Raw genomic sequence first — 12,877 nt, 5'->3', positions numbered from 1 at the left:
GAGTTTTCTGAACAGAATTTAACACATTCGCTGCAAAAGTACGTTTTTTTCTTTCTTTAAGAACTAGTTCAAAAATATCCTTGTTGGTCAACTTGACTAGAACTGTAGGTGCAACCAATACTTATACTAAGGAATATTAGGAAATATGCAGTTTATTTTTATACAATTCCTTCTGGAGTTATGCTGCTGAGGGTTGTTGATGCCCCATGGCCAATTCCTCACACATATCAAACACTGCTGTGTTAGTTGTTTTTCACTGAACGATAGAAAATTTCAAGTTTTATTACCTAAAAGATATGCTCTCCCAGTTTGGTATCCCACCCATTCATTATCTATACTACTGATCCTTTTAATAAGGAGGGGACTGGAGCCAATCCTAGATGAAATTAGTCCATCGCAGGTCCATCACAAGGCCAACACGCAGAGACAAACAACCATTCACACTCACACTCACACCTACGTTCAATTTACAGTCTCCAATTAACCTTCTCACTATCACAAACATATTACTTCGGACTGCCGGAGGAAGCCAGAGAAAACCAATGCAAACCCGGGGAGAAAATGCAAACTACACCCAGACAGACCCTGACCGGACCTGGGACCTTCTTGCTGTGACGCAGCAGTGCAAACCACTTAACCACCGTGCCGCCCTGGCTGGGAATTGTATAAGAGAGAATGTGCTTTGGAGAAAAGTGTGGTCCATGTAGGCCATGTGGTCCCAAGTACCCAAGTAGCTTTGATTACATATTTTACATACAGAGCCTTCTTGTCTTTGGTTCTCTTCTTCTCTCCCTATTTGTCTGTTCCTCCGTGGAATATGTTGTTGAAGTTGTGGTATTTATGTTTTTATGTGTTTAATAGAGTTATAATAGAGAATAAAATTAAGTGAATTAAAAAAAAAACATCAGCCACATCTTATGGCTTAATATAAGGAGTCAGAATTAATCAGTTAAAACACTGTGTGCGTTTAAGGGAGCAGAAATTAGAGGAAAATGAAAAGGCCACTGAAAACCCTCCAAGCTCAGTCTGAGATCCAGCTGGGGTGAAGTCTGTGAGTCACTTTTCAGACTTTACTGTTTTCTGCTTGTGCTGTTTTTAAACTGTGGTTGCAGGATTTAAAGATAAACACTGCAATGCATTCCTCATGATGTAATTTCTCACTGAAGTTAACTGGGTGTGACTTTTATAAAAGCACAAACCAAGAGTCTAAGTCTGAATTCATTAGTGAGTGATGTGTAGAAACTAAGACAGGCACTGACCTCTAGTGGAGGCAGAAAGAAAAAAAATACTACCATAATTTTGTAGACTACATGTGTGTTATTTAACATTTGACCAAACATTAACCTATGGTATGAATATGATTTAGGCCAGACTGTGTGATTTAAATGTCACAATAATTTTTTTAATAAGGAAGCCAGTCCACTCTGAACCAGCACATTAATCCTAAAGGCGGTATAACACGTACATTCAGGCTCCACAGATGTTAAACATGCTACAGTTGGAAAATACACAAGTCTTACAGACAACACTGATGGTGGCTGTGTTCAGTATGAGAGAGAACCATCTATACAAAATATCCGGAACCCTAAGATAAAAGTGGCTGAATGGGATTCCACCTTCATTTATTTTATTGTTTACCTGTGTGTAGTTCCTCCTGTCGCATGTCAACATGTCTGCCTTGATAATTATATTTATTTGATTTTATACATTTCAGGTCTTCATTGTAACCTGGGTATAACACAAGGGTGAAGTCATCACCATGTATTTCTTGGAGAAATCAAGAAATCTTTAGATCCTGTATTCTGCTGAATTACTGTAACCAAAACTTCATAGTGTGAGAAGTAATACTCCAGATAGAGACACCAAACATCTGGAGGTGAAGGCAGTTTGTTTAGCATTAGAGAGTGTGACCTCACCAGAAGGTGTAAAACAGGGATGTTCCCTTTCCCTTGTGCTCATTCTCACATCTCATGTATCTGCTTAAGATCTATGCCCAGATGGAGTCCCAGAGGTCGGGCTACATTGAGCTGGCCCTGCAGTCATACGAACAGACGGCTGCTGAAGAATCTGCTGCTTGACTGACCCACTCCTAGACAGAAATATACAAATTCAATGAAGAGGAGCACCGGGAACCACTTCCTGAAAGATGGACTGACAGAATTGTCTGTTAATTAACTGTTTGGGTCAAAGAGTAGTGACATGTGCTTCTCGACTTGAAAAAATAACTCAGATGTCCATCTGCACATGTGGAATTACACCAGAGAAAGACCAACGATGACTTTGCATGTAATACCCTCTGTTGGTGGATGGGGGCAGTAGTGCGCCTTTTTAACATCTCGCTCTACTTGATGTCAGAAGAAGAAGAAGGCTGTTACTTAGTTACCGTCAACATCTGAAGTTGCTGCGTTGACCGTGTCACCGTTCGCTGGCGTTTTGTTCATTCAGGTAAAATAACTAAACCACCACCTCTGTTGGAAAACGTGTAGAGGTGTTTACTGTCTGACTGTAGACATGACCCGAGTTCAGTTTGATATACGAAACACTCGCTAGCTCATCCAAGCTAACGGTAGCTAGTGGTAAACCAAGCTGGACGGCTAACACGTCACTTTAACACAGGTTAAAGAGACGTGTTAGCCAAGTCAAAACAGTCGAGTTCAGCTGTAGTTAACCAGACTGGGTTTATTACAGACCTAACTTAACGCTGTATAGACAAGACTAGCGCTGTTAGCTAACATAAAGTTTCTACAGCAATGACAGAACAAGCATTTCCATAGCATATTGGGCTATAAATGTTTTCTGGACACTTAAAGCTACATGGTCGTCAAGCTAAAGTCTTTTACCGGATATGTTATTATTATTGTTTGCGTTGATTCCTCAAAGTTCGTGCTTGTTGCTAATGAGTGACAGCTCAAATCCTCTGTGAGCTTTACTGGACAAGAAAACAAGACACTGCCTCTGATCACGCTAATAGAGATGTTGTACAGGTTCTAAGAAAAGTGATGCAAGTATAAGTGATGCATGAATTATAGTCTCACACATCAGGCATCGTTCAGTTATACTGAGACAGCTTTCATGTCAACAAGTGTGGATTTAAAAGTTCTTAAAACTGTCCTCTATGTGTTACACCAATAAAACGACACTAAAAATGTTTAAATCAGGTTATTGAAGCTAGATCAACAGTCCCACGTGAGGGAACATTGCTCCGTTCCTGTTTGTCAGTGTGCAAACAATTTTCATTACATTGGATTTACATGGCCGTGACAAAATCAGTCCATCAGTCAATATGTCCATATTGTTGCCGTGCTTTAGGCATCATGACGAGCCAGCGTCCTCCCTCCAGCATGGGTCGTCCAATGAGTCGCACTGGGTCTGTGGCCCCTGGTGCTGGAAGACCCCCAACAGCTGTCCGACCTCCTCCAACAGCTATACGTGTTGCAACTGGGGTAAGTCCACTGCAGTTTGGATTAATACTACCTTTGAGGCGGGGTTAGGTTGGGGTTAAAAGGCAGCTCTCATTATAGACTGGGTAACTTTGTTAAACTCCAGTGTCCTATCTTTTTTCCTTTCTTTGTCAATACAGATGGTTCCAGGTACAAGCGGTCATCCTGGTATGAGGGGCGGGATCCCAAGTGCCACCGCTGGAGTCCTGTCAGCACAGATCAAAGTGACTGACAGGCCGGTCACCCAACAGGGGCTCAGTGGGATGAAGACGGGCATGAAAGGTATGAAGGGACATCATCGTACCATTTCCCCATTAGTTTCATGTATTAGCTCAACATTTATGGCTACTGTGAATTATGTCAAAACAGATATTACATCATTATAATTCTCACTTCTCTTTTTCTCGACAACGTCTTTCCTTCTTCAATCCCCAACAGGACCTCAGAGACAGATTCTGGATAAGTCCTACTACCTGGGCCTTCTCAGGTAACACATTTGAACTGTACAATAAATATACGGCACAAATACATAAGGGGAATACAGATCCAATAGAACTATACTACTGTGTTATACTGTAAATGCTTTTAGTTATAGCAACATTAGAGAACATAGTAGGGTACATTAACATTTACACCACTGAAAGGCTATGTTGCAGTTGGTTACCACAAAGAGAGAAAAGTCAGGACTAATTCTTAAGCTCCCTGTTGGTACATAATTGTCCAAAGTGAATATGATTGCTTTGCTACAGGAGTAAGATCAATGAGTTGACCACAGAGACGAGCAAACTGCACAAAGAGATTGACAACTACAACCAGGAGAACTCTGTCTACCTCTCCTACGAGAAGAGGTCAGTGGTATTTTTACAAGCTTGTGTCCACACTGTATCAATTATACTTGAATAACAGTTTAAAAAAGATCCCCAAATGACCAAACCTTTGGGGTTTTCTTTCTTCCTCAGAGCTGAAGGTCTGGCTGCAGAGATTAAGGATCTACAAGGCCAGCTTGCTGACTACAATATGGTAAACAGCTGGAAACTTTGTAGATTTTAACCATAGTCAATAACTATTTTCTGTGAGTTGCTGCTCAAAAGTTGTTATACCTGCTACATCCTGGAACTTACAAACAAGAGATTGTAAAAGCACATTTTACATTATAGGTAATTGGCTGATGCAGTTATCCATAATGACTCCCAGTGACTGTAGATCTCAAGTCTGTAAACATCAGCTGATTAAGTGAAACAAATCACAGGCAGTGAAGGAAATCCCGCAGATCATTGGCAATATATGATGGTAAATGTTTGACTATGGCTGTTGTGTCCTGAAAGCAATAACCAAACCTCAATTAAGAATCAGAAGTATATTTAAGAATGTAGAAAAATTGTCTGGTATATATATTATTATACAGGGTTTTTTTTAAGTTTGTGTAAACTCTTGTAATTCCAGCTTGTGGACAAGCTCAACACCAACACAGAGATGGAGGAAATGATGAATGATTACAACACTGTAAGTACTAACCTTTCTGACTGAAACCATGAAAGTTATAATGTGATGAGAATTCCCTCTCATTGCTTCCACGTTCCGTCCTTTCTTCCCAGTTGAAAGCCCAGAACGACAACGGGGCTGAAAGCATCGACAGCATCTTCACCGAGAGGAGGGAGTAAGTATTAAGTCAAAGTTCAATTACTGCTTTAATCGTTATTCAAGGCATTTCGCAACTTCTAAACAAGACTAAGAAGCTAAAATGACCGGGGCAAACCTGACTGTGTAATTAACCTGAACGCATAATCTTGCATGTCAGCAAAAATATAATGTGTTTTACACTTTTCCCTGACAAAGCATGAAGATATCTCCATTCTCTATAGACTGCTAAACTACCTTCACTGGTGCTGTAGTACATACTATATCCTACCATACACTGTAGATCATATTGATACTAATAATGATCCTTCAAGTAAACTAGATTCTACATCTATTCGTGTCTGTCTAAAGCTGAGTTTTATTCTGAGAATTTAAAATACATTCTTCTTGACTACTGGATTGTTTGTATACAACCTCAAGTGTGCATCTTGCAGGAGATCATGTACTAGGGTGTGGGCCACTGGAATGTGGTACCGAATTATTACATACCTTTGTGTGGTGTTCACGTCTCAATAGGACTGGATCGTGTATATTAGGTTTGATTTGTTAGTTAGGAATAGGGAAGACTTCGGTTAGAAAGAGCTTTAATGTTCACATCTGTATGTTTTTGCATTATCTTTGTGATGTCACAGGGTAACACAAAATCGATACAAAAAGCAGAAATGGCTTGGATCACCAACAGTACAACAAACTCACAGTAACAGCCAGTAACTGTCAGACTGATAGTATTTAGCAGTGCTAATAAATAAGTAGGTGAAATAATTGTATCTATTTTGTTTTTGATATGACATCTAGAAAAAAAATATCCTGATGTGTTAAACACCCATCTGTGTAAGAAGGTGATTGGCTCCTTTTAAGGGCACGGTCACAAATACGTGAATCCGAAGCGAATACCGCGGGTAAAAGTTCACCAAAGTTGAACTGCATGCGAAGCCACGCTGCGATTTGCTAAGTCACAGTAAGCAATTGTTTTATTCGCCCCCTTGCTGGCACAGATAGGAAGGGAATGGGAAGTGAAGGTTCACCACTGCTACATTCACGTATGTGTGACCGGGCCCTAAAGCTGCTCTGTGTTCCTTCATGGTTCTGACGAATCCCCCTCTTCAGCAAGTCACTCCTCCCTCTTGATGTATGGATCCTCAAAATACCCATCCTCGTCCTCCTCCTGATGTCCTCGCCCGTTCTGTGTCTCAAAGGTGAAGGTGTGCTGGTTGTGGTATCTTCCTATCTCCGAGAAGACCGTTGAGGCAAAGTTGTCGTCGTCATCCTCCTGTGGGTCTAGCCGCCGATGACGGTAGTTGTGGAAGAGCTTGTACCAGGAAGGCCCCTTGATGGCACATAAAATGAGCATGGAGGTGGTTAGTGCCAGGGCTACGACACATGCTGTGAACTTCCATGTGTTGCCGAGCACAGGAGTCTGGTCTGGTGGAGGTTGGAGGGAGAGGACAGAGAGGAGGGACCGTTAAGCTTGTCATGTTCTTTTTGTTCATCTACATATATAAGAAGATTTATATCTATTCCTGTCTTTCTCCTACCATTGTTTAAGCTGTGGTTCTGGCTTGATGACAGTGTGGTCTTTGGTGTAGTGGTTGAAGCCCGGGACTGTTGAGAGGTGGCCGGTGTTGTTGGTTTTTGTGGGTCAGCATTATTTGCGAGTAATGGTGATGGGTAACACACAGCTGCAGCCTCTAAAAGATCTTTTCCAGCCTGTATATCTGGAGAAGCACAGGTGACTCCAGGTGGCCCTGTGGAGACATTTCACATAGAAAGTCATTCAATTAACGAACATTCACTTGAGTAGTTAAAAGTCCCCAAGTCCCCTAGGACAAGCCCATGGTTTTTAAAAAAGGTCTAATTTAGGTCTTGGTGAGTTTATCTACACAGACATGTAGTGTGAACTTGAACAGGCTCTGCTCTTCTCTCTACCCCCACCATGTTCAGGCGACTCGTATTCATTGCAAACAATAAATATGTTAGATTCAAACTCAAGACCACAGGACCAGCTGTAGACATCACAGCTCATTGATTTTCAATAAATAAGCTCCCATATTTCCAAGCTATTTCCACTCAGAGTTCATACTCCCATGCACCAATGGAACTGAAGGCTAGAGGAAAAAATATATTTTGTAATGTTGAGGGTCTGAGAAATAAATGCTTCTTGTTTGTTTGCCTCTTGTTGAAGGTTCAGGGCAGAGGTTGTCACACCTTGTTAACCTCTATGAGACAAATTGTGATCCAAATAAAATATGATTTTGATTAGTTGATTGAAGAGAAATTGATGAAATATATGAGGACTACAAGAAAGCTGATGATTTAGCACTAAAATACCTTAAAGTATATCAACTATTATTTTGATATACTTGGATAAGTGTATCATACATATTTTTACCAATGGTAATGTTTGCTGCTGTGATCTCTCCAATGATGCTCAGCAGTGGACAGGAACAAGTCCAGGGGTTTCCCTGTAGGTTCAGCTTCTAATGGGACCAGATAAGATCAGGCATTTGTCAGTCAAAATAATACCCTGGTTAACATACTGTAAGTAGAGTTCTGATGAAGGGATTACAGTATGTGTTGTATTGTGTTTCTTTTGAATGAAAAGTCCCTGGCACAGTGATGAGGGACAAACTTTCACTGAAATACACCATCTTTTATCAGTAAGCTATGACTTCCCAACTTGTGAGAATACAAATTTCACAATCGCATGTGTTAACTCTCAAGTCAATGAATGGTTAAATCATCAATATGATTAAATTGACTAATTTCCAGTGTCACTAAAATTTATCTGAACTGTGTGTAAATTGTAAAACGCTAGATGATACACACTTGAAATATTGCTTGTGTCGTAGGATTTACTAGAATATCTTCCTAGATTGTTGTTGCATTGTACCTGTAGTTTGTTTATCCCTCTGAGTAGTTGTGTGGGGAGACTTGTCAGCTGATTGTTGGACAGGTCCAGCTCTGTCAGGACATCCAGGCCAAAGAAAGCCTCAGGATCCAGGCTATAACAACAGCCACAATTCTAATCAGTTCTAGTGATCACTGTAATTAATACTTTACTTACAAGTCTGTAACACTTCTAAGGTGCATCATCAAATAGGAAAATAGTTTCCACAAAGATTACATTTGAACAAATAACTACGTGTACATCCTTAGATTTTTAAGAGTACATTATTTTGACATGTCACTGTGTTCACACAACATACCTAAGATCTATTCAAGTTAGTATTTATTACTATCCAATACAGATTTAGACAAAGGCTAACATTTTGATGTGCCTTCTTATTCACCATTGGATACTGTTCCTGGACAGAGATAGCACTCTGAGGTGTGGAACCACAGAGAAGTACTTGGCTGGTACAGCAGTCACCAGGTTACCATCCAAGTGGAGTTCTGCCAGTGTGGGATAAGAGGCCAGGGCTTGTTGGTCCGTCTCATTTAGAGTGATCTGGTTCCCCTGGACCAGCAGTTTAGTAACTTTGGAGCTGTTGTCATTATGAGGAATGACCTGCAGACCCTTGCTGGTCAAGTTCTTCACATCCTGATGGATGAATGGATAGTTATTACTAACAATCTGAATGAACACGTACAATCACAGAAGAGGAAACGTAAAAAACGTTTTTAAAAAACAGTAATAAAATGTTAAAGAACTTTTCATACCAGAGCATCCTCTCCTGCAGCCTCAGCAACTTTCCCCAGGATATTCAAGACCAGCGCTGCAGTCAAACCCAGCAGCAGGAGAGGTTGCCGGCACCTCTGCATCATGCTAACAAATAGGAAACACAGTTGGTAACTAATGCTTCACACAGAAAATAGACTAATATGATTTAACTGAGAAAACACACAACAAGAGCTTTGTTTTCCCCGCTGGTCAGTTTTGAGCTCTGACTCTCAGTCTCTCATTCAAACAGACTCTTCTGTAGCTTTATCTTTGCAGGTGATGCAGGGTTTTCCTCCATTTCACTTTGATTTGCGCTTAATGGGTTAAACTGCTTTGCTACACCACAGGTTCTCTCTGATTAATATCGGTGTGCACATTAATTGTCAAGTTGGTTCAAGTTGATTATATTATTTATTGGTGTGCAAAAAGACATTCTCGTAACTTTAAACAAATATTATAAGTAATATAATTTCTTGTGTCCTTTTTTCTCCTTTTAGGGCAGCAGGAAACAATAGTTTTGTCTGTAATATAGCAGAACATAATGAAAAATGCTAGAGTTGAATGATTATCAAAATAATTGCAGATTCATATTCTGGTGATCACTTGATGGTTTAATTGAAGTACAACGTATACCATCTGTTAAACTACTTTATTATTACATAATGATCACTGTAAGTAGTGAGCTTTAGGATACAGTGTTCTTGAAGTAAATTTACATGTACTATGAACTGTGAACTGCCTTGCATTACTTGGACACTAACTTGCTATAAAACCTAGTGTGTTAACCTGTAAAGGTTTGAATGGAAAATACACAGAACCACTTCTTTATCAACTGATTAACCTTAATCTGAATAATCATGTTAACCATGATGCATATTTCTTTCCACGCTGAAATATTAACACAAAATACTGTACAATGGATCGTCAAATCAGTTCATGTGTTTCAGCGTATATCTGTCCCTATTATATATTCATTTACAGTAACTGAAGACACTTACCTGCACGTCTACTGGCACCAAGATAAAGCTTTATTCACCTGTCACCCTGACGCAGCCAGCACAGCAAACAACCTTTGTTCCTTGTAAAACACAAAGGCTGACATACCCTGTTCCTGTTAGCTAACGATTTATGACTGGTGAAATGTCTGTCCTCACTTCCTGTCTGTCTTACTTTGGTTAGAAGTATCTTTAAGCTTTTTGTTGGAAATACCTTTTATTTAAAGTGTAGATAATACAGGACATAAATAAATGGGATTAATGACAATAGCCTGTACTTCCAGGGAGAAAGTAGTTGAAGACCGAGGGGAGGGAGTAAAGAAAGCAAGGGGTAAGAATTTTACAGTAATGGTAGGGAGGTGAGAGGGAGGTCCAAAGCATGTTTGAGTTAGGTGGAGGAAATGAGAGGAGGAGGAATGATGGAAAGAAGATATATGGAGAGAAGAGAAGAGAAAAGAAGCAGATGAGTTTTAGATGGAAGGAAATGAAAATGAGACGGATAAGTAGTTAAAAGAGAAGGAAAGGAAGGCATCTGTAAGTCTTTAGACACGTTTCCTCACTTCATCCCTTCCACCCTTTGACCCTTGTATCCTTCCCTGTTGTGCGTTTGCTCCCCAGACGAGAGGAGGCGATCAGGGGGATTGAGGAGGAGATCAGGAGGGAGAGGCAGGTCGCTGATGAAGTCGTCCAATCAATGTCTGCTGCAAAACAAGAGAAGTATTTCACTATGGCTTCAGCCAATGAGGAGCTGTTACAGGTATGAATGTAGTTTATATAGAGAATAAGGAATATAATACTGCTCTTAAGCTTGTATTAGTATAACAGGCATACTGTCAGGATGCCATTGTAGTATATTCATGGCACTGCAATGACAATACTTAAAGTTAGGAGCTTAGTACTTCCCCTTAAACTCTTTTTTGTTCCTCAAACTTACAAATTCAAAAGGTTTGGTATGAAAAAATTTCGATCACGACCTTAAAGGGCTAAAATGTAACTCTTCACCTTCCGTCCTTATTCCGTGACTGAGATCTATGACTAAGCTAATATGGCCCCGCCCCTGCTCCCAGTCTCCCCACCCTCAAAGCGGCTCCTGCAGCTGAGGAGCCTTTTCTAGCTACTGAGCCCCACCCACCAGTTGACCGGATTGGTTTCTTATGTTTCATCATCATAAACCCTGGCGGTCTGTTTTTTTCAGACTGTCACTTCTTTACTCCAGTGTTAAGGTGGAAAGACTGCTTATTTCACTCAAAATATTTCTTTCATCATGTAAGAGGAACAAGGGCAACATGTTTAGAAACTTGATTTTAACTAGAGGGAGACTCATACTTTAGTTTAACACTGTCACCATCTTTATGTCCTTATCCTATTGACCATCTTGCCTCTGTTCTCAGTGCCTCCGTGTTTTGTTTGTTTTGCAGGAGCTCACTGTTCTGCAGGAGGAGCTGGACCTTCTGGTGACCAGGAAGGAGGACTATGAAGCAGTGAGTTGGGTCTAAGAGCGGGGGGGGGGGTGAAGGACAGCAGACAGGTTCCTGCTGGGTTCAAGTTAAATCCAAGACATTGTACATTTTAATACTGTATAGAATGCATTAACATACCTGCTACACAGTCATACCAGCAAATATGCAAAAGATATCAGTAAACCCAGCATGGATGATAAAATCTACAGTGAAATATGTTTCTGTCATTACTTCCCAACATTCCTGATAATAACAAAAGTTACTCATTAAACACAACCTGAACCCAGATGAAGATTAGAACAAAAATAAATGATATCAGCATGAATTTTACATAAGGTCTGAAACATATGTTAAATGTGGAATTTTATTGTGTGCAGGAGCTGGCCCACTCGCAAATAAAACAGGAAGTGGTGCGTCTTCATGAGACTCTGTCAACGCTGGAGGCGAAGCGTGACGCCATGGAGGCTGAGCACAAGAGCCTGGGTTCCCCCCAGGAGGAGAGAGAGAAGCTGTTCAAACAGGTCGGCTCCACAAAAGAAACAAGTCAGCAAAATCCGACATGAAGCAAAAAATAAACACCAAATAACCTTTAATTCAACAGTGATATTTATATAGTCCTATTTTATATTGACCTCAAGGTACAATCACTGGCTTTTTCTACAGCTCACAATCCTCCATTAGGACCATGAGCTGTGGGTTGAACTAGTTTTAATTGAGGTCAACTCAACATAGTGACTCAATAAAGATTTTCTGATTTCCAGGTGAAGGAAGACAACCAGGAAATTGCCAGCATGGAGAGACAGTGAGTTTTCATGTAATCAGTTCCTTGTAGATTTGAAATTTGTTTGGGGTCCTTGTAGTGACGTGCGTGTGCGTGTGTGTGTGTGTGTGTGTGTGTGTGTGTGTGTGTGTGTGTGTGTGTGTGTGTGTGTGTGTGTGTGTGTGTGTGTGTGTGTGTGTGTGTGTGTGTGTGTGTGTGTGTGTGTGTGTGTGTGTGTGTGTGTGTGTGTCCAGGCTCACAGAGACCAGAGACCGGACCACACAAATCACAGAGCAGATCCAACAGCTGGAGCAGGACTCAGAGGAAGCTCAGGGTAAATCACAAAAACAAAAATTTGAATTCATCTATTTTCAATTGATACAACTTCACATTTAATTCATAGTTTTTTCTTGATATATTTCACAGCTACGGTTTCACAGCTATTATTTTAGATTAAGTGCCCTTATTGCATTAACAGACTCAATCTCTTTATAAACGTGCTCTGTACGAGACGATGTGATTAGTTCCAGTTCATGAAGTTCTCGTACCTTTTTTAATGCAAATGATGTTTGATGGAGGATTTGAACCACAAAAATGTAGTATGCTTGATGTTCACACTGGAACTCCAGAGGGACCACCTTTGGTCGAAGTTCTTTAAGGGCATCAGTCGGTGTTTCCTTTGTAAAACTTTTTAATTGTAAATTGTATCAAAGACCGAATCCCTTCAGACATTTTCATTTCATCTTCACTTTGACATTTACAGCAGCTCCTACAGTCAAAGGATGCATTAATGTTTCCATATAAAGTATGAATGTGATATAATAATAATATGACATCTCTTATCATGCTTTTTTCATCAGGAGAGGTTCAACAGAAATACAAGGAGCTGAAGAGGAAAGAGGAGGAAATTGACCGTAAGTAGA

At 40.3% G+C, this 12,877-nt stretch overlaps 2 protein-coding genes across 4 annotated transcripts in view; one reads left to right on the top strand and one right to left on the bottom strand.

Moving 5' to 3' along the window:
• Positions 1-2,359: 2,359 nt before the first annotated feature.
• The window catches only part of ift74 (intraflagellar transport 74), a 16,282-nt gene continuing 5,764 nt past the window's right edge, over positions 2,360-12,877 (top strand). Inside the window, exons 1-14 of the mRNA XM_034572307.1 lie at positions 2,360-2,445; positions 3,310-3,443; positions 3,581-3,722; positions 3,879-3,927; positions 4,190-4,288; positions 4,400-4,460; positions 4,884-4,943; positions 5,036-5,097; positions 10,353-10,491; positions 11,153-11,215; positions 11,572-11,715; positions 11,956-11,996; positions 12,209-12,288; positions 12,815-12,868. Of these exons, the coding sequence (XP_034428198.1) occupies positions 3,315-3,443; positions 3,581-3,722; positions 3,879-3,927; positions 4,190-4,288; positions 4,400-4,460; positions 4,884-4,943; positions 5,036-5,097; positions 10,353-10,491; positions 11,153-11,215; positions 11,572-11,715; positions 11,956-11,996; positions 12,209-12,288; positions 12,815-12,868 (1,123 nt within the window). The 5' untranslated portion in view covers positions 2,360-2,445; positions 3,310-3,314. The remainder of the gene's footprint in view (positions 2,446-3,309; positions 3,444-3,580; positions 3,723-3,878; positions 3,928-4,189; positions 4,289-4,399; positions 4,461-4,883; positions 4,944-5,035; positions 5,098-10,352; positions 10,492-11,152; positions 11,216-11,571; positions 11,716-11,955; positions 11,997-12,208; positions 12,289-12,814; positions 12,869-12,877) is intronic.
• On the bottom strand, positions 5,480-10,347 carry LOC117753858 (leucine-rich repeat-containing protein 19-like). 3 transcript variants are annotated; one of them, XM_034572309.1, is made up of 8 exons: positions 10,295-10,347; positions 9,738-9,834; positions 8,739-8,844; positions 8,369-8,619; positions 7,969-8,080; positions 7,468-7,555; positions 6,614-6,823; positions 5,480-6,500 (listed from the first exon to the last, which is right to left on the bottom strand). In XM_034572309.1, exons 3-8 carry the CDS (start codon positions 8,841-8,843, stop codon positions 6,190-6,192), a joined length of 1,077 nt encoding a protein of 358 aa, XP_034428200.1. In that variant the 5' UTR covers position 8,844; positions 9,738-9,834; positions 10,295-10,347; the 3' UTR covers positions 5,480-6,189. The 3 variants fall into 3 exon arrangements, with proteins under 3 accessions (XP_034428200.1, XP_034428199.1, XP_034428201.1); XM_034572308.1 differs by having other exon boundaries at positions 9,738-10,336; XM_034572310.1 differs by having other exon boundaries at positions 7,468-7,552; positions 9,738-10,336.

This window comes from Hippoglossus hippoglossus, chromosome 20 (assembly GCF_009819705.1).
Source record: "Hippoglossus hippoglossus isolate fHipHip1 chromosome 20, fHipHip1.pri, whole genome shotgun sequence".
NCBI classification, from domain to species: domain Eukaryota; kingdom Metazoa; phylum Chordata; class Actinopteri; order Pleuronectiformes; family Pleuronectidae; genus Hippoglossus; species Hippoglossus hippoglossus.
This window is presented reverse-complemented; position numbering and strand designations above follow the sequence as displayed.